The sequence below is a fragment of the Lepisma saccharinum genome, chromosome 7 (assembly GCF_977018435.1).
Source record: "Lepisma saccharinum chromosome 7, izLepSacc3.1, whole genome shotgun sequence".
NCBI classification, from domain to species: Eukaryota; Metazoa; Arthropoda; class Insecta; order Zygentoma; family Lepismatidae; genus Lepisma; species Lepisma saccharinum.
In genome coordinates this window covers 81,177,920-81,201,059 of record NC_139235.1, presented here as the reverse complement: position 1 = coordinate 81,201,059, position 23,140 = coordinate 81,177,920, and the positions used below count along the sequence as shown (strand labels likewise).

The window sequence follows — 23,140 nt, the reverse complement described above, 5'->3', positions numbered from 1 at the left end:
ATAATAGTCTGATATTGAACACACCCAGTATTGAAATTAAATATAATTAACGTCACACCAGTGACAGTGGAGAAGGAAGGAAACACTAATTTTGATACTTTTATTAGCCTTCCATAATTCTTGGTTTTAACCTTCAGCGTATTCTTCTTATTGATCTAAGGCGACGATTAGGGGGGCGAGGGGCAGTTGCCCCCCTTTTTGCCACTTTTGCTCGCGCAGTATGCTAAACCTTATCTACCAAGGGAAAGTAAACTGTCCTTGCCACCCCCTAACAGATTTGCCTCCTTGCCCCTCCCCCCCGCCAGTTTTGGAACCCATTCACCGTCGCCGCTGGTAATAATACAATATATAAATTGTTTGTTAACTGTAATACGGTAATGTTTATATAGGACACCCGTACTCAGACTAAGGAACAAAAATATCTGTTTTTGGTTGTATAGGTCTATGGATAATATTAAGGGGTTTAATTACAAATTTAACACCAAAATGATTTTAAATTAAGCAATTGTGAAAATTTAAGGGGAGGGGAGTGTCAAACATTTTGAGATGTGAATAAATCATAGGGTAAGGCAAACCAAAAACAATTATTCCCAAACTTGACCAGGGTATTTTGTAGTCAAGAAGGTAAAAACTTTAACGAGAGAAAGTACTTTCATGTGATTCAGGGCACATCCTAAATATATTCCAGCTGAGAAAAACATTGAGAGAGAGAGAGAGACAGAAAATTAGTACCTTGACTTACACGTGAATCTCCAATTTCGACAACTAGCGCCAAAATTCGGTCACTTTACAAAACAAATTACTGAATAGATCTTTTCAGTACACATTGGTCCAGGTCTGTTTTTGCTGGTCGATTTCATTACCTTCATATTGTATAAATCGATTAGTGATTATCTTGAATAGGGAATAAGTATTTTAATAAGGAGCCCAGATAACGAATTTAGGTCAGTTTAGAAATAGTTGATTGTAAAAGCGAGTTTTCTGTAACTAAGAATGGCATTAAATGTAGATTTGCTTATGAGGAACAAAAACATTGTTAAGAGGAAATCAATTCTTTTACCTAAACTAATCGGGACGCTTTTCTTGTAAATGTATTAGGATAACTAACTAGATTTTACATTACAGTGAACTCGAAATTAAATTTACATTAACGACTTTAAAAATAATCACTGAACCGAACCTACTTCCCAACTTATTTTGTTTAGATTTACACTCTAGTTGGAAAAAGTGTTCGAATTAAAGGAGGGGGGAATCAGGGAAGTTTCTTTCTTCTACTTCGCTTCCTTCCACGACCCAGGTTCTTATTGGGTAATAACTTTCACAATTTATACACTAAGATAAAGAGGCATTGGCAATATTAGAAATTTATATGGAAGTAAGTTTGAAGTTTGAAAAAAATAACTTTTTTCAAAGTCACAGGAAGGTTGAATAAGTTTCGTGTGTAGCGCCCCTCATTCCAGATACACTCTATATTATTTACTTCATGAGTAATGTAAGCTCGCATTTATATTTCAGTGTGAAAAATAACTCCCTATCGTAACCTTGGTGGTTACATGAGTCGGTCAGGTGGTGTGTCAAGTTTGATGTTCTTAGCATTACAATTATGTTGTTCTGTGCTTAATGACTAGGTTAAGACATAAGTGTCCCACAAAGGGGTTTACACTATTTGGTAAGAATTTACAATATAGAGAAAGTCTCCAATTTTGTTAATTTTCGGTATACTAACTAATTTTGGCCTCCTAATCATGAATCTGTTGTAAAAACCCGGGGGTCACATCTGGAAACTGTACATTTTGATGAAACATTGTTCATTAGCCCCAAAAACCATCCACGGGTAGCCCCACAAACCATTGACGTTAGCCCCAAAAACCATCGACGGGTAGCCCCACGAACCATTCACATGAGGTTAGGTTAGGCCTGTTAGGTTAGGTTCCATTAGCACTCATTTCACCCCTAAATTCATCGAAAAAATAGGGTTCGTACTAGAATTGAACATCATAAATCATTTTCTTGTAAAACAACGGTGTGGTTGGAAACAAGGACATTTTCGTTCGTAAATCTACGCATATACACCTATATATATAAAAAAATTCAATCTGCTTTTTTTCAAATTTCCAGACGTGACCCCCGGTTTTTTACAACAGATTCGTCATTTGGAGGCCAAAATTAGTTAGTATACCGAAAATTAACAAAATTGGTGACTTTCTCTATATTGTAAATTCGCTCCCACTATTTGAATGTTAATAACAGGGAAAGAATTACAGATAACCTGATGGAACTTTTTGTATCTGGATCTGTCATGATTAGTGCTTGTTGCCTTTCATTTGTTTTTCTTTAATTTCAGTTCAGTTGCCAGTAGTGACAAGTAATTGACAAGATGGCGGGGAACCTTTCTGTTGAGCAACAGAAGTGGATTTTAAAGTGTTTTTTGGAAATGCGAGAACATGAAGGAAGTGCAGAGACGATGGCGGGCAGAATTTGATATGGACTTCTTGGGGAATCTTGTGAAAGTTTGTACCACTGCTTCCATCCCTCTTTCGTCCGATACTGATTTCTTCCTGCCACACCGTCCCAGATCACACACAGTTCCTTCCCTCTCAAACTTGTCACGTAATTTCGTAATCGTTACACGTGACGGTGGCACAGTATCAATTCTGCCCGCCATCGTCTCTGCACTTCTTTCATGTTCTCACATTTCCAAAAACACTTTAAAAATCCACTTCCGTTGCTCAACGGAAAGGTTCCCAGCCATTTTGTCAACTACTTGTCACTACTGGCAACTGAACTGAAATTAAAGAAAAACAAATGAATGGCAACAAGCACTAATCATGACAGATCCAGATACAAAAAGTTCCATCAGGTTATCTGTAATACTTTCTCTGTTATTAACTTTCAAATAGTGTAAACCCCTTTGTGGGACACTCCATATGTATGCGGGGTTGCTATATATACGTTTTGATTAGGTTAGGAATTAGAATTTTTAGGTTTGTTTGGACTCCTGCAAGTGTATATCCCTCATTAGAAAAAAATCGATTTTCATTTTGGGAAGATTATTTTGAATACAAACCCTAATGTGCTGTGTATCACGAAAGTCCATAACCAACAGTTTTAAAGTGAGACGCCTCCCAGATCTTTAGCTAAATTAGATAAGCTTAAAATCAAATTTTAATAAATGTAGTTTGCTGATTTTGGAGGTAAATGTGATAATTTTAAGCGTCCCTAACGTAAAGGCCAATTGAGATATTAACCTAAGATGTGGAGGTTTAGTTTATATCCACGATAGCATTGAGGACACTATTACAATCGGAAAGAAAAATATCGACCTGATAGAGTGCAGACTTAGTGTGTAATGAATATAGGGAACATTTTAGAATAGGATAATTGGTAGGAAGAAATTTCCGTCCTAGTTTTTTTTTATTTGTTATTCTATTGTTGTTTACCTTGTATTATTTTCAGGTAAAATTTACGTCGGGATGCCGTATAAAAAGGATAGAATATGTTTCTGTATGAGACTGAAGCACGGGACGATCTTTATTGCAGTAATGTGTACGGTGAGTATGCACAAAAGTCGCGCAACCTAACTGTTGCCTGTTTCAATTATAAAACCTTAAGCATTGAAAGGTTTTATTGTTGGCGATACTGCCATATACGCAATAAAGAAAGATCTGGTTAAAATATAAAATACACATGGCTTTCTGATATGTCCCATGTAGAGTTGAAATCGAAATGCTTACATCTTCCCTTGAACATTCGAAGATCAAATAATCAAGATTGACTTGGTTTCTTATCCTACTGTGACTGCCAGAGCCTGCTGGATGTCAGATTATCATCAGAGGCAGGCCGTAGTTACAGAGTGTCACAACCCAAACTTAGATTGCTAATAATTAGACCTCAGATTTTTAGGTTCTAAAAAGTGTGCTTTTAGGTTCCTAAAATAGGCTCTAAAAATCCTAAAATAGGTCCTAAAAAATCTTAAATTAGGCTCGAAAAATCCTGACGTAGGTTAAAAAAAAACTTAAAATAGTTCAAAATTCTTGAAAAAAGCTGATTAGGTATAGTCACCGGAAATGAAAAGGGGACAACTATATCCTGAAATACGCACTATCTTGAATAACGTTATGTGTGTTGCCTAACCCTAAGGCGATGGCAGAACTTACAATTGGGAATTTGCTATTAAAATCCAATCTTCGCCGTATATTAGTTAGGCAACAATCTTTTTCCTCGTATCCACAGTCAAACTCCGCAATTTTGTCTGTGAGGATAATCTCATATGCTGAATATAATCTTTCAACAAAAACATAGTCAGTGGTGCAAACTTAAATGCTGAAATGTTAGTTTGCAAGACGTGTGTGCAATTGACGCGAAAGTGAGCAAGACAACACAGATCAGACGACCACTTTGAGTTGCACAGGTAACAGTGGCACCAGTCATTTTGCTTTGTTTAGAGCTTTGAAAAATCACCATTGACTTGGAAGAAGGGAAATCGATAGAGATTTGTTTTTTCGTGACCAAACAAATCAAATGCCTCTGTGTGACATAAAAATCCTGTAAAACCCTTAAAAATATATAAAAACCTAAAAAAAAGGCTTGATTTAGGCGCATGAACCTAAAATTGGTTCTTACAAGCAAAATAGTTTTTTTTAGGCATTATAAAACTTCATCAGTTGTTGCGTTTTTTAACGAAACGCTGACATCTTATTATTTCTTAAATACCTGTAAAGGAAAAAATAGGTTAAACACCTAAAATCTGAGGTCTACTAATAACCAAGACTATATTTGAAGTGGGAAAGCTGCGAAATTCCCATGGCTGGTTGTATATTTTTGAACCTTTGGGAAGATATCCACCGCCCCCTCACTGATTTTTTTTCAAATACCGCGCTGCTTATAACATAAAAGCTGTAAGATATATTTATATCAAGTTTTCTGCACTGTGAAAGATCGTCCATTGCAATTTATTAATACTTTTAATTGCCAGTTCTCAAGGTAGAGACTGCTTTTATTCAAGATAGCTAATGTCGGGGAAGAAAACGAGATATTATGAAAAGGCCATAAAGTTTCTGATAGAGCGAGATTATTTTCGTAACATCTCTGGCTGTCCTGCACTTGGAGCTTGGAAGCGAGTCGCAACTCCCAAAGCAACCAATTAACAAGCGAGGCGCTGACGTCAGCTCAGCTCAGCGCCAATCCCTAACCCTCTTGCACCGCTCTAGGCTGTTTGTAGGCTCGAGCAGTCCCGAAATTAATCTACCTTGTCAATCTTTGGCTTGTGTCTAGATGAAGATGGTGTAATGTGTAGCATTTGAGTGGCTTCGGAACAGCGATTTTATGGACGATTTGATAATGAATAAACAATATCGATCTCATTATTAATGTTTTGCTCTCAAGTACGTAGAAAAATATTCATAATTACCTGGTTGCAAAAAAATGTTCACAAAAGATGAGTTTTCTCACCGTGGCTGAGGGAGAGTTTCCCTCCCTATTATGAACAGAAGGGAGGAGACTTTCCTTTCTGACAAAAACAGTCCTATTTGAGGAGGAGTAGTAATCTCAGAAGTAAAAGCCTACAAGCCTGGTAGAGAAACTACTGCAATTATTCTGGATCTATGCGAATGGAGAAGGGAACGTGTACTATTTAAAAAAAAAAATCGTCGATAAGGTCAAATGCAATTCTACAATGCCAGTGTTTCAGAATTAAGTATGCATATTCCAGTGTAATTTAGGTACAACTGATCGTTGATTGTGTTCATACAATTTACTCAGAATACGAACAGACTATTCTAGTGAGAATCGCTACTATACTACTGGCAACACTGCAGCCAGGCCAATGTGCTCTGAGTCGCCTCGGTTCACGTAACATGGTATAGTGCTGTATGCAGCTCTTTTTGATACTCAAGACCGTGCGCTTCTTAATTCCCTTTTGTCTCATAATTCCATCTTTGCAGATAATCGCAATGGGCGTAGTGGCGGTATCCGTAATGCTAGAATTGAAGGGTCATCCCGAGGAAAATAAGGTAGATCCTAACTTGGAAACTGTCAGTGTTGCTAGTGAACGTAAGTATTTACTAATAAATAGTTTTCTTTATTAGTTTTTTTTAAAAAAAATGTCAAAGGGATCGAATTGTTAAAATAGATATGCTGTAACATTCAGGTGATCACTTTTTGTGAAATATAGCTGCCTTTGGCGAGTTGGGCACCAAATCTGAAAATTTAGTCGCCAAAATGATCCCACAGCAAAAAAGAACATTCAGCCAAAAGCATCTTCCCCTCCATCCGTTCAACTCGGGCCATAAGGAAGCACTCTACCCCTCACCACCTCGCGCGAGCACGATGAACAGAACACGTAGTTCTGCGCAGGTCCTTTTGCCAGTGGTCCCATTTAGTGTTTGATTTTGATTTTCTTATTTAGCGTCGCCTTTCTGCCACTTTTGGCTAATCGCGCCGATGATGATGAGATGATGAATTGGTAAAGGGACATTCACAAAGAACACCCTTGCCCAGGTCAGGAATCAAATCAGGACCCCCCCTGGGGTCGTAAGTGCTGTTCTAACCATGTCGGCTCAATACGACCAGTCAACTATACACTCCAGCTCGTTTAGGAACAATGCGTCACCAAACTGAATGGATTAAAAACAGCCCCCCACTTTTTACGAAACGTTTTCTTCGACAATATTTGTGTTTTACTCCACGTTATGCTCAGATAGGTTAATCAGGACTGGACCTAGAGTTTAAAGCGATACAATCATTGTGAGAATTGTCTCCACCGGGAAGCGAACCCGAGACCTTGGATTGCAATGCTACGGCATTAGCCACTACATCATTGGGGAGGGCCACCACTTTTTTTTATTGGGTTGATGCACATTTTGAAAGGATCTCTGACACCGGCGTGACCAAGGGGGGTGCTAGTTGTTATTACTTCTCCTTCGGCCCAGAATTTCTTAAAACAAAAGTAAAAGTCAGGAAAAGATGACAAATGAGGTTAACTACTAAAAAAAGTACACATAACCCCCCCCACCCTCCCTGCACTTTAGAAAATCCTAAGCACGTCGCTGATCCCAGGCCTGTCCTCTTGTGCATTTCATCTAATTGCCAATCGTTTTCTCTTCGTAGCGATTAAGCTATAGGATAAGCATTTTTGAATGATTGACTTTATCTGCCTCTTATGGCGGCGATTACATTTATTTATTTATTTATTATTAAACACAACAGGCGAATGGCCAATTACAGTGTTCCACATTTCTTGCTTTGAGTTTGTAAATTTACAGTTTGATAAGAAATATTATTGTGTAGAAATGTAAATAAACGTAAAACATGTCAACGCTGAATTATGTGTGTATAAGCCTACAACAGTTAACAAACCCGAGTTATCATAATACATGTTAATTGAAGAGAGTGGAATACAATATCTAACTATTATCTACAAAAATAGCCTACATGAATACAATATTTCAATTATTAAGTACAATGCACAACGTATTTATCTTTACACTCAGTATTTCAGATCTTTACCACCATGTACAAAATATATTCGAGTCATGCCTTCGGCATGACACGATATAATTTGATTTTTTTTATTTGATTTAGTTTATTTTACTTCGCGTTTTGTGTCTCTTGGCTAATTTGCGAAGATGGGGATGAGTGATGAAATGATGAAATTGATGAATGGACATTCACAAACAACCAAGCCCGACCGGGATTCGAACCCGGGACCCTTGCCGTCGCAGCGCGATGTGCTAACCACTCGGCCACAGGGTCGGGCATGATACGATATAAGGAGATACTAATATAATATATTAAAAATTACATAAAATATGGAAATAAAATAAACACAGTATAAATCAAGGATAGAAGTTATTTACCTTGAAGAAATACATTAATTGTGTGTGTAATAAAGGACCTGTAAATAATTGACACTCTAGAAAGTACGTAATAGAGACGAAAGTTCCCCTTCCACTTTGCCGAGAGATGCCTCCGTGAGGAGCTAGACAACGCCGAAAACGTGTGAAAATGAACTTCACACCTCTGTACAGCCAGTACCAGTGAAGATAGAAAGGCGGAACAAACGAAGTCAAAAGGAACACCAAAGTCGCCCATCCGAAAAACACTAGGCGGCAGCTGCGCAACGCATGCGCATGGGGTTCCACAAAGGAAATAGGAGTGTCCCGCAAGACAAGTGAAGGGAAAGGGTAGCGATCGACAACTGTAGGGACAAAAGAAGCAATGAAGCATGAACTAACAATTGCACAGCGGGAAACAAACACCATGACTGAAGCAGTGCAGTCGAGAAAAGTAGTGCGGGGTTGCAGAACCACGGGAGGACGACGTAGGATGTAAAAGCACACCGAGAATGCAAGCAAAGTGGTCCGTGACACTCGACAGGCAACAGACGCGTACATGGTTCGGGGCAGAAATGGCGGCGCTGGCGGTGCAGCGCAAGGGGAGTCCCCAAAACACAGTGGGGAGACACCGCAGCAAGAACAAAGCACGGTGCAACAAAAGAGAAAGAGGACCGGACGGGGAATGGTACCTGCCAAGGAGACAACAAATGCGGGACGAGGGATTCCCCGTAGCAGCACCGAGGGGATGTCACACAGAGGTCGTGCGCCAGCAGGACAAACACAGCAACTACGGGCACAGGAGGTTATTGCTAATGAAAGGTGCACGTACAGATAGGACCACGTACCCCGTACTGACGTTGTAACAAACGTCGTGATGGGGCCCAATCAGCCTCTTAGAAATGAAGCCGGAGGCACATCGCTGGGTGGGAGCGGGCGAAAGGCTGCTGGAGTGTCGTACGGAACCCACCACTCCGTACGGTGGACGACACTAATGGACGAGGTCGGAATGTTTCCATCCCGATCACCAGGTCCACCGTTCCCAGACCTGACGCGGCTGCTTGCTTCCGAGCGCAACCCCAGCCGAACAACTCGAGTCCCTCCTCGGCCGCAGCCTTCCGCTCCGAAACCAAGCGTGGCCTCACACCACCGCAGCCGCACACTGCCGCGTGGGTGTGAGACCGGGCCGAGCAAGGCTGGACAGATAAACTGCGTGGGACAATCGTGTAATGAAGCTACGTGGGGGTATGCACGTCTGTTCAACTGCTGGATTACCCCACATTGGTGCACACAAACACCACACGATCGTACGTAGTGCTCCCCGTCGGCTCGAGCAAGACGGACGAAGTACGTGTTGTGGGTGAATGGGGCAAGAATGAAGGACACTACATGTGTTCCACGATGACAAGGCCCCAGAGTACATGGCCCCACCTGACGGCAGTGGTCAGGTAGTGAAGAGCACAGGCACGGGTGGCTCAGGAACGTCAGCTGATTGTACCACAGCGCCGTGCGGACGTGTGGGCTGATTGGAAGTGCAGCGTCAGGGAGCGTGTCAGTGAAAGAGCCGGTGCGGTGGTGGTGTGCTTGACGTACGACAATTGAGTACGTTGTTTCGAAGCCGTTGTGACCAGTGTGTGTGTGTGCCACCTGTGCACTGCAGTACAGTATTCCATAATTGGCACTATCCTCACCGTACCATGGAACTGAGGGACATGCATTTTGTCTACGGCCTTGCAGATGGCAATGGCCGAGCAGCTACACGCCTTTATCGCGGACGGTATCCGGAGAGGCGACAACCCGACAGCAGGTTGTTTTCGAACGTGCACCGTACCCTTGGTGAATCGGGTGTGTTACGTGCAGGCCATCATGTCGGTCAGCCAAGACATGTGCGCACCGCGGCGGTCGAGGAGGACGTACTTGCTCGCGTGGACGACACACCGTCCACTAGCACCCGTAGCATTGAACGTGCAGTGGGAGTATCACAGTCGACAGTGTGGCGTGTCCTTCATGATGATCTGCTGTATCCCTATCATCCACAGCGAGTCCACGCGTTGCAGGCTGGGGATTACCCACGACGTGTGGAATTCTGTCAACGACTGTTGCAGTTTTGTACCGACGATCCTCGTTTTTTGCGCCATGTGCTTTTCACGGACGAGGCAACATTCACCAGTGAGGGCATCTTCAATTGCCGAAACAGCCATGTGTGGGATTATGAAAATCCACATGCAGCAGTCGAGGTGCACCATCAGACCCAGTTTGCAGTGAATATCTGGGCAGGTATCATCGATGAACAGATTATCGGTCCATACCTGCTGCCACCACGTTTAAATGGCCGCCTCTATCGCACCTTTCTTGCATCAGTCCTTCCAGAGCTGCTAGAAGATGTACCCCTCAACGTGCGACATCGTATGTGGTTTCAATTGGATGGAGCGCCTGCACATTTTGATGGCACAGTGCGAACCCTTTTGCACCGTACCTACCCACAGCGCTGGATCGGCAGAGAGGGCCCCGTCCCCTGGCCCGCCCGTTCGCCTGACCTCACACCAATGGATTTCTTCTTGTGGGGCCATGTGAAAACACTTGTTTACGAGACCCCGGTGCCTGACAAGGAAACATTGGTAGCGCGGATACTTGCAGCATCGGCCGAGGTGTGTACCATGCCAGGGATTTTTGATAGGGTTCGCCAGAATTTCCTGCGACGCTGCAATGCCTGCATTGAATGTGGTGGTCGTCAATTTGAGCAACTTTTGTAACAACGTCAGTCCGGGATACGACTACGTACTACGTACTATTCCTATCTGTAAGTGCACCTTTGCGTGGCAATAAACCTCCTGTGGCCGTAGTTGCTGTGTTTGTCCTGCTGGCGCACGACCTCTGTGTGACATCCCCTCGGTGCTGCTACGGGGAATCCCTCGTCCCGCATTTGTTGTCTCCTTGACAGGTACCATTCCCCGTCCGGTCCTCTTTCTCTTTTGTTGAACCGTGCTTTGTTCTTGCTGCGGTGTGTTTGGGGACTCCCCACGCGCTGCATGTGTTTGTTTCCCGCTGTGCAATTGTTACTTCATGCTTCATTGCTTCTTTTGTCCCTACAGTTGTCGATCGCTACCCTTTCCCTTCACTTGTCTTGCGGGACACTCCTATTTCCTTTGTGGAACCCCATGCGCATGCGTTGCGCAGCTGCCGCCTAGTGTTTTTCGGATGGGCGACTTTGGTGTTCCTTTTGACTTCGTTTGTTCCGCCTTTCTATCTTCACTGGTACTGGCTGTACAGAGGTGTGAAGTTCATTTTCACACGTTTTCGGCGTTGTCTAGCTCCTCACAGAGGCATCTCTCGGCAAAGTGGAAGGGGAACTTTCGTCTCTATTTCATGGGAGGTATCTGTGGTTTTCGTTTGTACTATACCTTTAGAATCACCCTGTATATGTAACTGAGTATAAACTACGAAAGAAATATATATATTTACAAAAATTGCGTTTATGTTTACATTGTTGACATTTATTCTTCCATTCCTTGAATAGCTTCTTTGAATGTCCCAATAGGCATGTGAAATATGTCTAATTTTGGTTCCCTTTCGGAACATCTGTTGTACAGTTCACACATTCTCCTGATAGGTGATTTATTTATAATGTTCGATCTTCTGTTACTACAGTAAAAGAGGCCCCCTTTGGATCGTGTCTGGGAGATAGGAACACTTATGTGTTTGTTCTAGAAGATGTTGCACTTGAAACTGATGAAGGGACAGTGACAAATAACCCCCATACCGTGATTCGAACCCGGGACCCCTGGCATAGTGTAGTGCGCCGTGAAAAACCACTCCGCCATGAAGATGAATGGGCAACAAGGTCTACGTGACAGCACTATGAAGTGAATAATGCCATGTAGAGTGGGAAAAGAAGACCCAAAATAACTGAACAACGAAAAATTCTACAAACCGCTTGACGACAAAAGCAATTTAAAAGTAATTGGCAAGCATAAGTATTCCCCAGTGGCGGTGGGTACGTTGGGGAGGGGGCAGTTGCCCACCCACTTTTTGCCCCCTCTATATGGCCTAAGAGGCTAAGTCTTGTCTATCAAGAAAAAGTAAATTGCCTTTGCTCCCCAGTTTTGGCACCCAATCGCCTCATGAGAAGAACTAAAAGATTCATGAAAATAAACAAATGCTCGTTATGATTATAAGCATAAGAACTGTGTGTGAAGCAGTGGAGGCTGGAAAGAAATCAATATGGTCATGCTCACCAATTAGCAGAACGCAGTCCTCAGAACGCTTGAATTTCGTAATCGCGTTGAGACAGACACATAAATTATATTATATTCAAACGCCATAACAAACCACTGCTTGGACATCGGGAGAAGAACCGCAGCTGGTTCAAATCGCTTGCGCGCATGCCCTTTTCAAACCACTGTGGTGACGCATGCGTCAGCGTAGATGCTGTCAAAGTCTCGACCAATCGGAGAAAAGTATTTCCTAAGGAGAATGGCATGACTTCCAACGTAATGCGAAGCAACGGGAGCTTCTGCAGCAGACAGCAGACGACGTTCCCATTGCAAAAGTACTGCTTCGAACGAGGAGCATGACTGTGCCGTGCGCCTGAGAAAAACGAAGAATTCGAAGGAAAAATAAGGCAAAAAAAGATGTCACACTATGGATTTTATATTTTCATGTTAATAAGCACAAATACGTTTTATTTTGCTGTAAAATAGATCATGTCGAGCATGACCGTCATAGACGCTACTGGTGTGAAGTAGGGATGGCCAAACGGATCCGGATCCGGGTCTGAAAGTTTCGGATTCGAAACCGGATCCGGGTCCGAAAATTCCGGATTTGGATCAGAGTCCGAAAGTTTCGGATCTGGATCCGGATTCGGATCCGAGAGTTTCGTATCTCAATCCCATTATAATATTACCACATCTTAAAAGGTATTATGATCTTCGATTACAAAGAAATTTTTCATTAGTTAGTCCTACAAGAAATTTTTTCAAGTGTTGTTCCTAAAATACTTTGCTACGCATCGGCTAACACACTCGTGCACAAAAATAATCTTACTTGTTTAACATAAAATGTCAGAGATGATTTTGTAAATGCCATTGAAACGAATATGTATTCATTCGAATGTATTGGAAATAAAAACACACATAAATGTGAGACATTCCATTCCAGGATGAAACCTTTAACACATATTTATTTATTTATTTATTATTACCTTCAACAGAGGTATATCCTCCAATTACAGAAGGCGTACATATTAATATTAATAATAATAAATAATAATTACAAAATTACAGAATTACAATACAACTTCAATTACGATGGATACATATGCAATCTATTCACAAATTGTATTCATTACAGAAGTATAAACATACAGAACAGTTTATAAGTAAAATAAAAATAATAAAAATAGCCTAATCATATAATCTTGAGTATATTACGTATATTACTATGTATTAACATGTTATTATGTATTAACTATTGCATATTCGTACTTTCAAAAATTGTCTTTAATGTATTCTTGTAAGTCAAGAATGGCATTGAAAAATCTATGGAATGATTATAAATCATAATTTCATTATACATGTCACAAATTCTATTAATCGGGCAGCTCTTAAATTTTTGTGTTTTTGGAATTTTTGGGATGAACATATTTCTACAACGTAAATTAGTCTTCCTTATATTAAACTGAAGTTGTCCAAGAAATAAACTATTATCTAATATGCCGTTTACCGTTTTGTACAGGAACAATTGATCTAACAATTTTCGCCTATTGCTAAGGGTTTCGAAATTAAATTCCAGAAGGAGGTCTCTGTAGGGCGTTGTCATTTGTGGTGGTCTATTATATTTTTTAAAATATAAATATCTTAGAAACTTTTTTTGAATTCTTTGGAGATTATTTTCATAAGATTTATAAAGAGGGGACCATATAATAGACGCATACTCAAGTTTACTTCTCACTATACTTTTATATACGGTTTTAATACAGTCAATATCTCTAAAATTCTTCGTACTTCTTATAACAAAACCTAGCGTTTTGTACGCGTTTTTAATCACAAGTCAGACATGTTGTTTAAAAGGCAGGTTAGAATCTAAACGGACACCGAGGTCTTTAACTATATCTGCCTGTGGAAGTACTTGACCATTAATGGAGTAAGTAGATTGAGAAGTAAACCTCTTATTCGTCAACTCCATGAAACAACATTTTTTGACATTAAAACTAAGATCGTTCACACAACTCCATTCATATAACACATCTAAGTCTGTTTGAAGTTTTAACGAATCCTCTCTGTTGTCAATTTGTTTGTATAGTTTTATATCGTCTGCGTACATAAGACATTTAGAGTTCTTAACATGAGACGGTAAATCATTCACAAACAAGCTGAATAACAGGGGTCCAAGATTTGATCCTTGAGGAACACCTGAATTCACTACATACTCAGCAGATGTAGATTGTTTGTATGATACATATTGTTTCCTTCCTTGAAGATATGATTTCATTAGATCTAAGAAATTAGTTGTTAAACCAAAACTAGATAATTTTCGCAAAAGTATGTCGTGGTTAATTTTGTCAAAGGCTTTTGCAAAGTCAATATAAATTGTATGCACCATTCATCTACAGTAGAGTGCATCGAAAACATTTTGCACAAAATTTACTAAATTTGTTGTGGTAGACCTACAGGGATAGAAACCATGTTGACTATTGTGTATGTAACTTTTAACATGTTTAAATATTCTTGAATACAAGATTTGTTCCAAAACTTTTGCTGGTGCACATATTATGGCTATTGGCCTATAATTCTCAATTTTTGTATTTTCATTTGTTTTTAAAATAGGACAGACTCTTGTTAATTTCCATATCTTAGGAAAATTCTGCGTATTTACTATTAAATTATATATCAGACATAAAGGTATTTTGAATACCTCTGCACAAGCTTTGATTACATAAGGAGGAATTCCGTCTGGCACACTGGTCTTTTTTGGTTTCAATTTTTTAATCGCATCCCAATATTCCTTGTCGGTAATTCTATTATTTGAAAGTGGATTAGATACCTGTAGTCCAACTTCCTCAATTATGTCATATGCACTTTCATAATCAGTATAAACAGATTTAAAGAAAGAAGCAAAGCTATTTACTATTTCTTGATTCGTTTGTAATATTGTATTACCGTACATCATACCTTGGTTTGAAATCATATTTCTACCCTTTCTATTTTTTACATAATTCCAAAACAGTCTACTATTATACTTGATACTCTCCTCGGTTTCCCTTAGATACACGTTGTATGCTCTATTTATAAGTGTTTTTACTCTTTTACGAGTATCTTTATATTTTATTCTGCTATCATTATCATGTTCCATTCGTTTCCTGTAACACTCTTTAAGTCTTAACATATCCTTAATTTCTCGAGTAAACCAGGGAGGGTATTTATTGTTTGAGTGGATTATCTTTGTTGGTACTGTAGAATTAAAAACCGAGTTAACTCTAAGATTGAAATATTCCACAGCGTCATTTACATTATTCATACTACTATTAGGTTCCCAATTTGTATCTCGAAACAGTTCATACATTCGGCGGAAATTTGCTTTTTCAAAATTTAACATTACAACTGGATTAGTTCTTGAAGTTTGTTTTGTTTTTGTATAATTCACATTTGCAATTAATGCCGGATGATGCATATCTTCTTTTACAAGAGGTAATTCGTCTGTATTTACTGTAACACAATCCCATATAATAGTTAAAATCAGATCAAGTGTTCTATTGTTTTTATTTATTATGTTATTAATAGAATGCAAGTCATAGAAAGACAAAAAATTATCTAAAGCTTTATATGAAGGTCCTCCCGTCTGCAGATTATAACTTGAATCTACAATATATGGTAAATTGAAATCTCCAATAATAATAATATTGTTACCTTGTAATTCTTCATTGTTTTCGAATAAGTTATAAAAATACATATAATCATCTACTGCTGAGGAAGGTGTGAAATACACAGTAATTATATAGTATATCTTATTATCTAAGGTCACTTTAACACAGATCATGTCTAGATTATTGCTTAATACAACATTGTTAGCTTTTATGTTTTGTTTAGTGGCAATTAATACTCCCCCACCTCTATTATTACTTTGTCTATCATGTCTAAATACCTTATAGTTCTCAGTAAACAATTCAGTACTGTACACACCGCTATGTAGCCACGTTTCTGTAATGGCAATTATGTCATAGCTACACATGGAAATGTTAAGAAAAAATTCCTGAGTTTTTGTATTCAGGCCCCTCACATTTTGATAATAAATTGTGAAATACATATAACAAGATAGAAATGTCATACAAAAATTATACAATTGTTCTACAGTTACAGTTTTACAAATTAAAATAAAACATTATAATATATGCAGTGTTATATAATTACAAAGTGTAAGACTAACAAGGGAGGTTATCTAAGTGTTCCCCTCCGATTTCCATTAAACTTGGCAGGCGTATAGTGGGGCCCAAAGGAAGAAATACGTGTTTTTTTGTTTCAGCTAAAAAACGGTTTTAGGGTGGAAAACCCCCTCAAATGTCAAGATGAGGACAAATTGAAGTGAGGATCTGACCCCTGTGTCCCCCTCCGATTTCCATGATACTTGGCAGGTGTGTGTATAAACGGGCCCAAATGAAGAAATACTTGTTTTTTTTTTGTTTCGGCTAAAAAACTGTTTTAGGGGGCAACACCCCTCAAATGTCAATATGAGGTCAAAGTTAAGTGAGTATTTGACCTATGTGTCCCCCTCCGATTTCCATGAAACTTGGCAGGTGTATAGTGGGGCCCAAAGGAAGAAATACGTGGTATTTTTTTTGTTTCAGCTAAAAAACGGTTTTGCAGTCCAAAACCCACTCAATTGTCAAGATGAGGACTAATTGAAGTGGGGATCTGACCCCTGTGTCCCCCTCCGATTTCTATGAAACTTGGCAGGTGTGTGTATAAACGGGCCCAAATGAAGAAATACGTGTTTTTTGTTTCGGCTAAAAATCTGTACTAGGGGGCAACCTCCCCTCAAATGTCAAGATGAGGACAAATTGAAGTGGGGATCTGACCCCTGTGTTCCCCTCCGATTTCCATGAAATTTGAGAGGTGTATAGAGAGGCCCTATGCCCCCTGTTTCTTCCTATGCCATATTTACGTGGTTTCGGGGTCAGATCCCCACTTCAATTTCTCCTCATCTTGACATTTGAGGGGGGGGGCTCTATACACCTGCCAAGTTTCATGGAAATTCGGAGGGAGAGACTTAGACCTCCCTTGTAAGTGTATTAATTAATTACAAATCGCGCACGCGCGCACACACACACTATATATATATATATATATATATATATATATATATATATATATATATATATGTGTGTGTGTGTGTGTGTGTGTGTGTGTGTGTGTGTGTGTGTGTATGTATATATATATATTTGTATATTAGCAGGTAACAATGTGTTATAAGCACATTCTTACTTTCCAAAGAAGCGCATGTTGGATGGCAAAACGGATCCGGATCCGAAAGTACCGGATCCGGATCCGAAAGTTCTGGATCCGGAACCAACCGGATCCGGATTGCGGATCCGCGAGGATCCGGATCTGGCCATCCCTAGTGTGAAGTTGCCGAGAGTTGTGTAGGTGCCAAAATAATATACACTAGAGCTGAGCCGATACAGATATATCGGTTGGAATTCATCTACCGATACCAGCCGATACTTTTCCGGCATATTGGTCTATTACGGGGTCCGCAAACATGCCGCGTGACACGTAATTATACTGGAAATATAGCAGAATTCAAACTTCCTTATTATTTTGTACCGATTTTGCACGAAAAGATATATTTTGTGATTACATGATATCTATTTTAATATTCTGATGCAATTCTTGAATATTCTGAAGCAAATTCCTTGGTAAATTGATGCATATAATTGGAGAAGAATATTTACACACCAATATTGATCAATTTTTTTGAACAAATTTCAATTATAGCCATTTTCAAGTATCGGTATCGGTGGAAATCGGTAAGAGTATCGGAATTGGTATCGGCCCTAATAAATACAGTAGTAATTTGCGACTTACGACTGCTATTTTCGAACACCCGTATTCCAATAACGATGATATTTCAGATTTCAAAAGTAATTTTGCAGTAATTTTGCAAGAACTTTAACCATTACACTAACAAAACGACTTGTTGCCCATGTACTTCTACGACTCACGCGTCCCTTCGTTAAAACAATTTTAAAAGTCTAAACCCTGTACCAGCTAACTGTAGACCAAGCGAACAAGAACAAGTCTCTGCGCAAGTAGTGACGCGAGACGGCTCCACCAATGAACAGTGAGAGAAACGGAATTGCGTAATGGACGACTGGAGTTACCCGCTTTCCCAGCTTCACTCTGTCAGCGTTGCAAACTTTTGAAAACAAAAATACCGTACGCACATGGCAAACGGACTGTATTTTGTCTCTCCAGGTCCGTTCGCTTGGTTTTAGAATTTCTTTGGGATAAAACAGCAAGTGTAAATTTTGACAAGCTGTACATTTAGCGTACGGACTAAGGTCTGGACCGTACGTCCAGACATGCCATGCAATTTCCGTACATGTACGGTCAGGACCGTACGGTAGGCAACGCTGCGCTTTCACCACTCGATTTCCCTCCTCCTCTGCCGCTATGCGCGACCCTGCTCTACAGTTAGCTGGGACAGGGTATACAGTTATTGTTCTCAGAGTTGAAAATGTAGTTATACAACTTTATTAGTACTCTGGTTAAAATGTACTGAAATATCTACTTCATATATTGGCTATATGAACTTTACACGCTGTTCAGCGGTGTATTTGTCGAGTGTGACGTCAAATACCTACCTTGTTTTTATTTATTTCCAGATTACATTGCCGTTATTATAATTGCTGTTCTTGAACTTGCGATCAATTTGATGCTCTTGTTTGCTGCTATTCTGGTAAGATATAATAATAATTATTATTATTATTAGAGCATGAATTCTAAGTTTAACTTAAATCCGCACATAAGAATGAGTCAAAACGCTAGAATATTACGTTTTTTAGTTGTTTTTTTTTAATAAGAACTGAGCTCAATTTCTAATGCAGTTGAAACCTGTCCAAAAATAGAAGATGCAGGTACGATTTACAATCTCAACAAATAGAAAACATGTAAATTTGCTTAAAAAAATTAAGTATCTACTTCCATCATTATCAAATCTACCTTCGAGTAGTTTGCGAACTACAATTATTCAAATTAGATAAAAGAAAATCTGTTTGTAAATAATAATAATAGGAAAAAATATAAGTAGAGGAAAAGCTGGTAATACGGAATCCCACTTTGTTTATTAGCTATTTTGTGTGAATTAAAGGCTCGGTTTTTTAAGTTTCTGGTATGTTGTTCTTCTTTATTCTATTGGCTACCCATTCCTAAAGTACGTACAATATTCGGTACCCTTGACCCTCTGTACTCCCCAGAGAAAGTGAAATATTTTGCATGGTATATTAAAATTTTGTTGTTTATGAACGTTTTCAGTTGATTTTAGCTCGCGGAAATGTGTTATTGTGAAATAAAGTACGTCTGTTACCTTAGCGTGTTACTTTACTCGTACCGTGAAGAAGAACAGCCTGAAGGCTTCGCGCAAGTGAATCTAGCACCCAAAACGACATTCCACCACAGCCACAATAATTATTAAGTAGTTAGGTTTGGTACCAATAGTTATTATCGACGTGTTCTTTCGCGATTTGAGTGTGCATACAAAGGGCTTTAATAATAAAAAGCGGCGAAAGCACTCCGAAATGGCAAGTTTTTGCTTACGCGGGTCATACTTTGTGATCGAATATCTCCATTATTTGTGTTTTCCGCGCGCTGCAACTAATTTTATATTATGCAAAACATCAAAATATGTCGATTAATATAAATTTCAACGTAATTCTCGAGGGAGTACGGTGGGTAAACGGCCCCGAATATTCCACTTACAGGCTAATCTGTGTAAAAAGTATCGAGGAAAGTTACAAGTTAGTCATTATACAGAAAGTGCTGGTAATATGGGCCCCTCTGTTTTGTGAAGAAGGGTACATAAAATGTTTTTTAAAAAATGCAAAACAATTCGGGGCCTTTCATGAAGCAGAACAGCCCAAAGTTTCACGCAAGGGAATAGAGCATCCAACACGACATTCCACAACAGGGCAGCAGCAGTAAGGACGTTGCCTACAGTTTCATAAATTATTATAGTAAATCAAACACGAAGGACTAAAAAATTATGAAACCAAAATATAAGTGAAAGTGTGACATTTATTGGTGTTCACAATTTTACGTCGTTTGGTTAGGACTCTTAGGTTTGGTTCTCATAGCAATTTTCGACGTTTCTGTGAAGTTTTAGCGTGCTAAGTTTGATGGTGTGATATTTTCACGTGTTCTTCAGCCATTTGAGTGGGCATACCACAGTTTTTTACTAATAAAAAGCGATGAAAATACTCCGAGGTGGTAGATTCTTACTTAAGAGGGCCATGCTTTGGAATCAAGTTATTTGTGTTTTCCGCGCTGGAATCAATTTTATATTACGTAAAACATCGAAATCTGTCCATAATAAAAAAAATCAACTTAATTCTCGAGGGGGTTAAGTGGGTCAAAGGCCCCCTCTTCGCCAGTCGATTTTTTTCTCCTACAGCAGTTTCACGCAACATACACCGATGAGCCATTACATTATGACCACCCCAGCCCGGAAACATTTAGCGCACCTGGAGCGTGGAGAGTAACACGTGACACGCTGGCAGCATGGTATATAATGGGCAGGTCTACAGGCCTGTGCTACAGGCTCCCTGTTAGTAGTATCTCCGGCATCAGAATGAGAAAAGCGGCCGATCTCCCCTAGTTTGATAGAGGTCAAATTGTGACGGCACGGCGCCTTGGTACAGTCAACGGCAAAGATAATGGTAGACAAATTGTTCACCACTATCTACATTCCTTTTTTATTCTACATCCTGTGTTGTTTTAAGGAATGAAACTATGTTGGTTCGAAGCAGGCATTGTTCTCTGCTTATTGACGTTATTATTTCAATTCATTGTCATCACACTGTGTAATACAGACCGAATGAAAATGGTGGTGGACAATTCGCCTACTGTTTCTTTCGCTGTTGGGTGTACCAGCAGCTCTGAAACGGCATGGCTCGTCGACTGCTCTCGTGCCGGTGTAAGCAGGTATCGAAAGTGGTGCAATGATGGGTAAACAACGACTCGTCGTCCAGTCCTGTGTGGACAGCGGCTCATTGATGCCAGAGGCCAGTCGAGGCTGTCGCACATTGTTCTGAGCGACTGCAGGGTCACAGTGCGAGAAATAGCCCACAGGTACAATAATGGTGAACTGGACAATGCTTCACAGCACACAGTTCATCGAACACCTCTGTGCATGGGACTCAATGCTGACTGCACTCCACCGAAAGCAGCGCATGGGGTGGGCACAAAATCATTGGCACTGGACTGTGGATGATTGGAAAATGGTTGTCTGGTCCGATGAATCCAGATTCCTGGTTCATCACATCGATGGCCGAGCGCGTGTACGCCGATTTCCATCGGAGGCTATGGCATGATTGCAAGGTTGGGCGAAGACAGTTCGGTGGAGGAGGTGTGATGGTCTGGCCGATGTTTTCATGGGACACACTGGGGCCCATTATTCCGGTACACCAATCCCTGACGGCTCTCCGGTAACTGGACGTTATTGGGAACCAAGTCCATCCATTCATGTCAACAGTGTTCCCTGCTGGTGACGGCCACTTCCAACAGGACAATGAGTCATGCCACACTGCCGAGATTCTGAAGGACTGGTTCGAGGAATGTGACAGTGAATTTGCTTTAATGCAGTGACCCCCAAATAGCGGATATGAACCCCATTGAACATTTGTGGTTCGACTTGGAGAAGCAGGTTCGTGCTACATCACCACCGCCCCGCACTGTATGCCAACTAGAGGATCTGCTGTTGCGCTTGTGGCATGAGATACCCCAGGACACCTTCCGACACCTCGTTGAATCAATGCCTCGCCGAGTGGCCGCGGTTCTGCAGGCTAAAAGTGGTCATACACAGTATAAGGTAGGTGGTTATAATGTTATGGCTCATCGGTGCAGATCACAGGCTTAGGATCCGTCACCAGTATAGCATCAAAATTTTATCACCACTTACCTGCTTCATAAATAAGATCGGAGACTATACGTTTCATGTTTCCTCTGCTATGTTTTATGTTCACGTAAACGTGTCATCTCGAACATTTGCAGTTATATCATGAGGCACGAACAACAACATTATCTTACGAGATGCAGGTGTATATTCACGACTGAATTCTCTGTATTTATGCTCACAGTCGTAAGTAAAAACTGTGCACGAATTGTACTTCCAACTTCTTTGCACCTTTTTGAGTTCGCATTGGATTCGCAATACGCGAAAAGTCGAAAACATTCCGAAAATCCGAAATTTCCTCTATTCTGAACAAAGCCCATCGCGAATGTAAACAAACGCTGTTACCTCAGGTCCAGCGCCCACAGTGTCAGTGAGTGCCGTAGTGGTAATTTGAATAGCGAATTTAACAGCCAACTAAATCTGAGTCACGAGATTCGCCATTTACCCACTTCGTCTGCTTCACACTCGCACCAGTATAGGTAGAAAGATTCGCCGTTTACGCATCAACGAACGGCACTGGTTGTGTCAAATAAAATTAGAATGGAAACATTTTCCTCCGCGCACACAGGATATCAAGACAGACTACATGAAAATATTGTACTCACCCTGCGGCTAATATCTGCTTCCCCCTCTGTCTGGGGATAGGCTTGGTAGTGCCGGAGTCATTTCTGCAGTCCACCAGAACTTCTCTCCTACCTGTTAGGAACTTGTTGTCACTATATATGTATAATCTATTGTTTCGGCACTCTACATACGTAGATCATCGAAAACATCGCGATTTGAGGCCGACATGCGATCGTTTTCCACCTACTTTTACAGTGTTTTTTTTTCTTTTCTAATTTGTGGTTACTTCTCCCTTGAAGGTTTTGGAGGGCGGACACGTATATCCTTTAGTACGCCGCGCCGTCTGACGAAAGTAAGCCCAGTGTCGCCGAGGCTTTGAGCGCGAAATTTGAATTCGTATACATAATGGAGAAAAATCGTAATAACTCCGGCACTATGGGACCAATCTACTTCGGATAACTTTTGTTTTGCAGGTAATACATCGGTGCATGCAACCGGATGCCCCAACCGCGGAGGGGGGGGGGGGTTACGGGCGGGGCTGCATCCCCAGAATTTCAATGAAAAAAACATAAAAATGAGGA

General features: G+C 40.4%; 1 protein-coding gene across 1 annotated transcript in view; it reads left to right on the top strand.

Annotated features, from left to right (window-relative positions):
• The first annotated feature begins 889 nt into the window (after positions 1 to 889).
• LOC145990292 (uncharacterized) overlaps positions 890 to 23,140 on the top strand; it is a 41,770-nt gene continuing 19,519 nt past the window's right edge. Inside the window, exons 1-4 of the mRNA XM_083125982.1 lie at positions 890 to 944; positions 3,457 to 3,551; positions 5,943 to 6,051; positions 18,712 to 18,785. Coding sequence (XP_082982108.1) covers positions 3,474 to 3,551; positions 5,943 to 6,051; positions 18,712 to 18,785 — 261 coding nt within the window. The 5' untranslated portion in view covers positions 890 to 944; positions 3,457 to 3,473. The remainder of the gene's footprint in view (positions 945 to 3,456; positions 3,552 to 5,942; positions 6,052 to 18,711; positions 18,786 to 23,140) is intronic.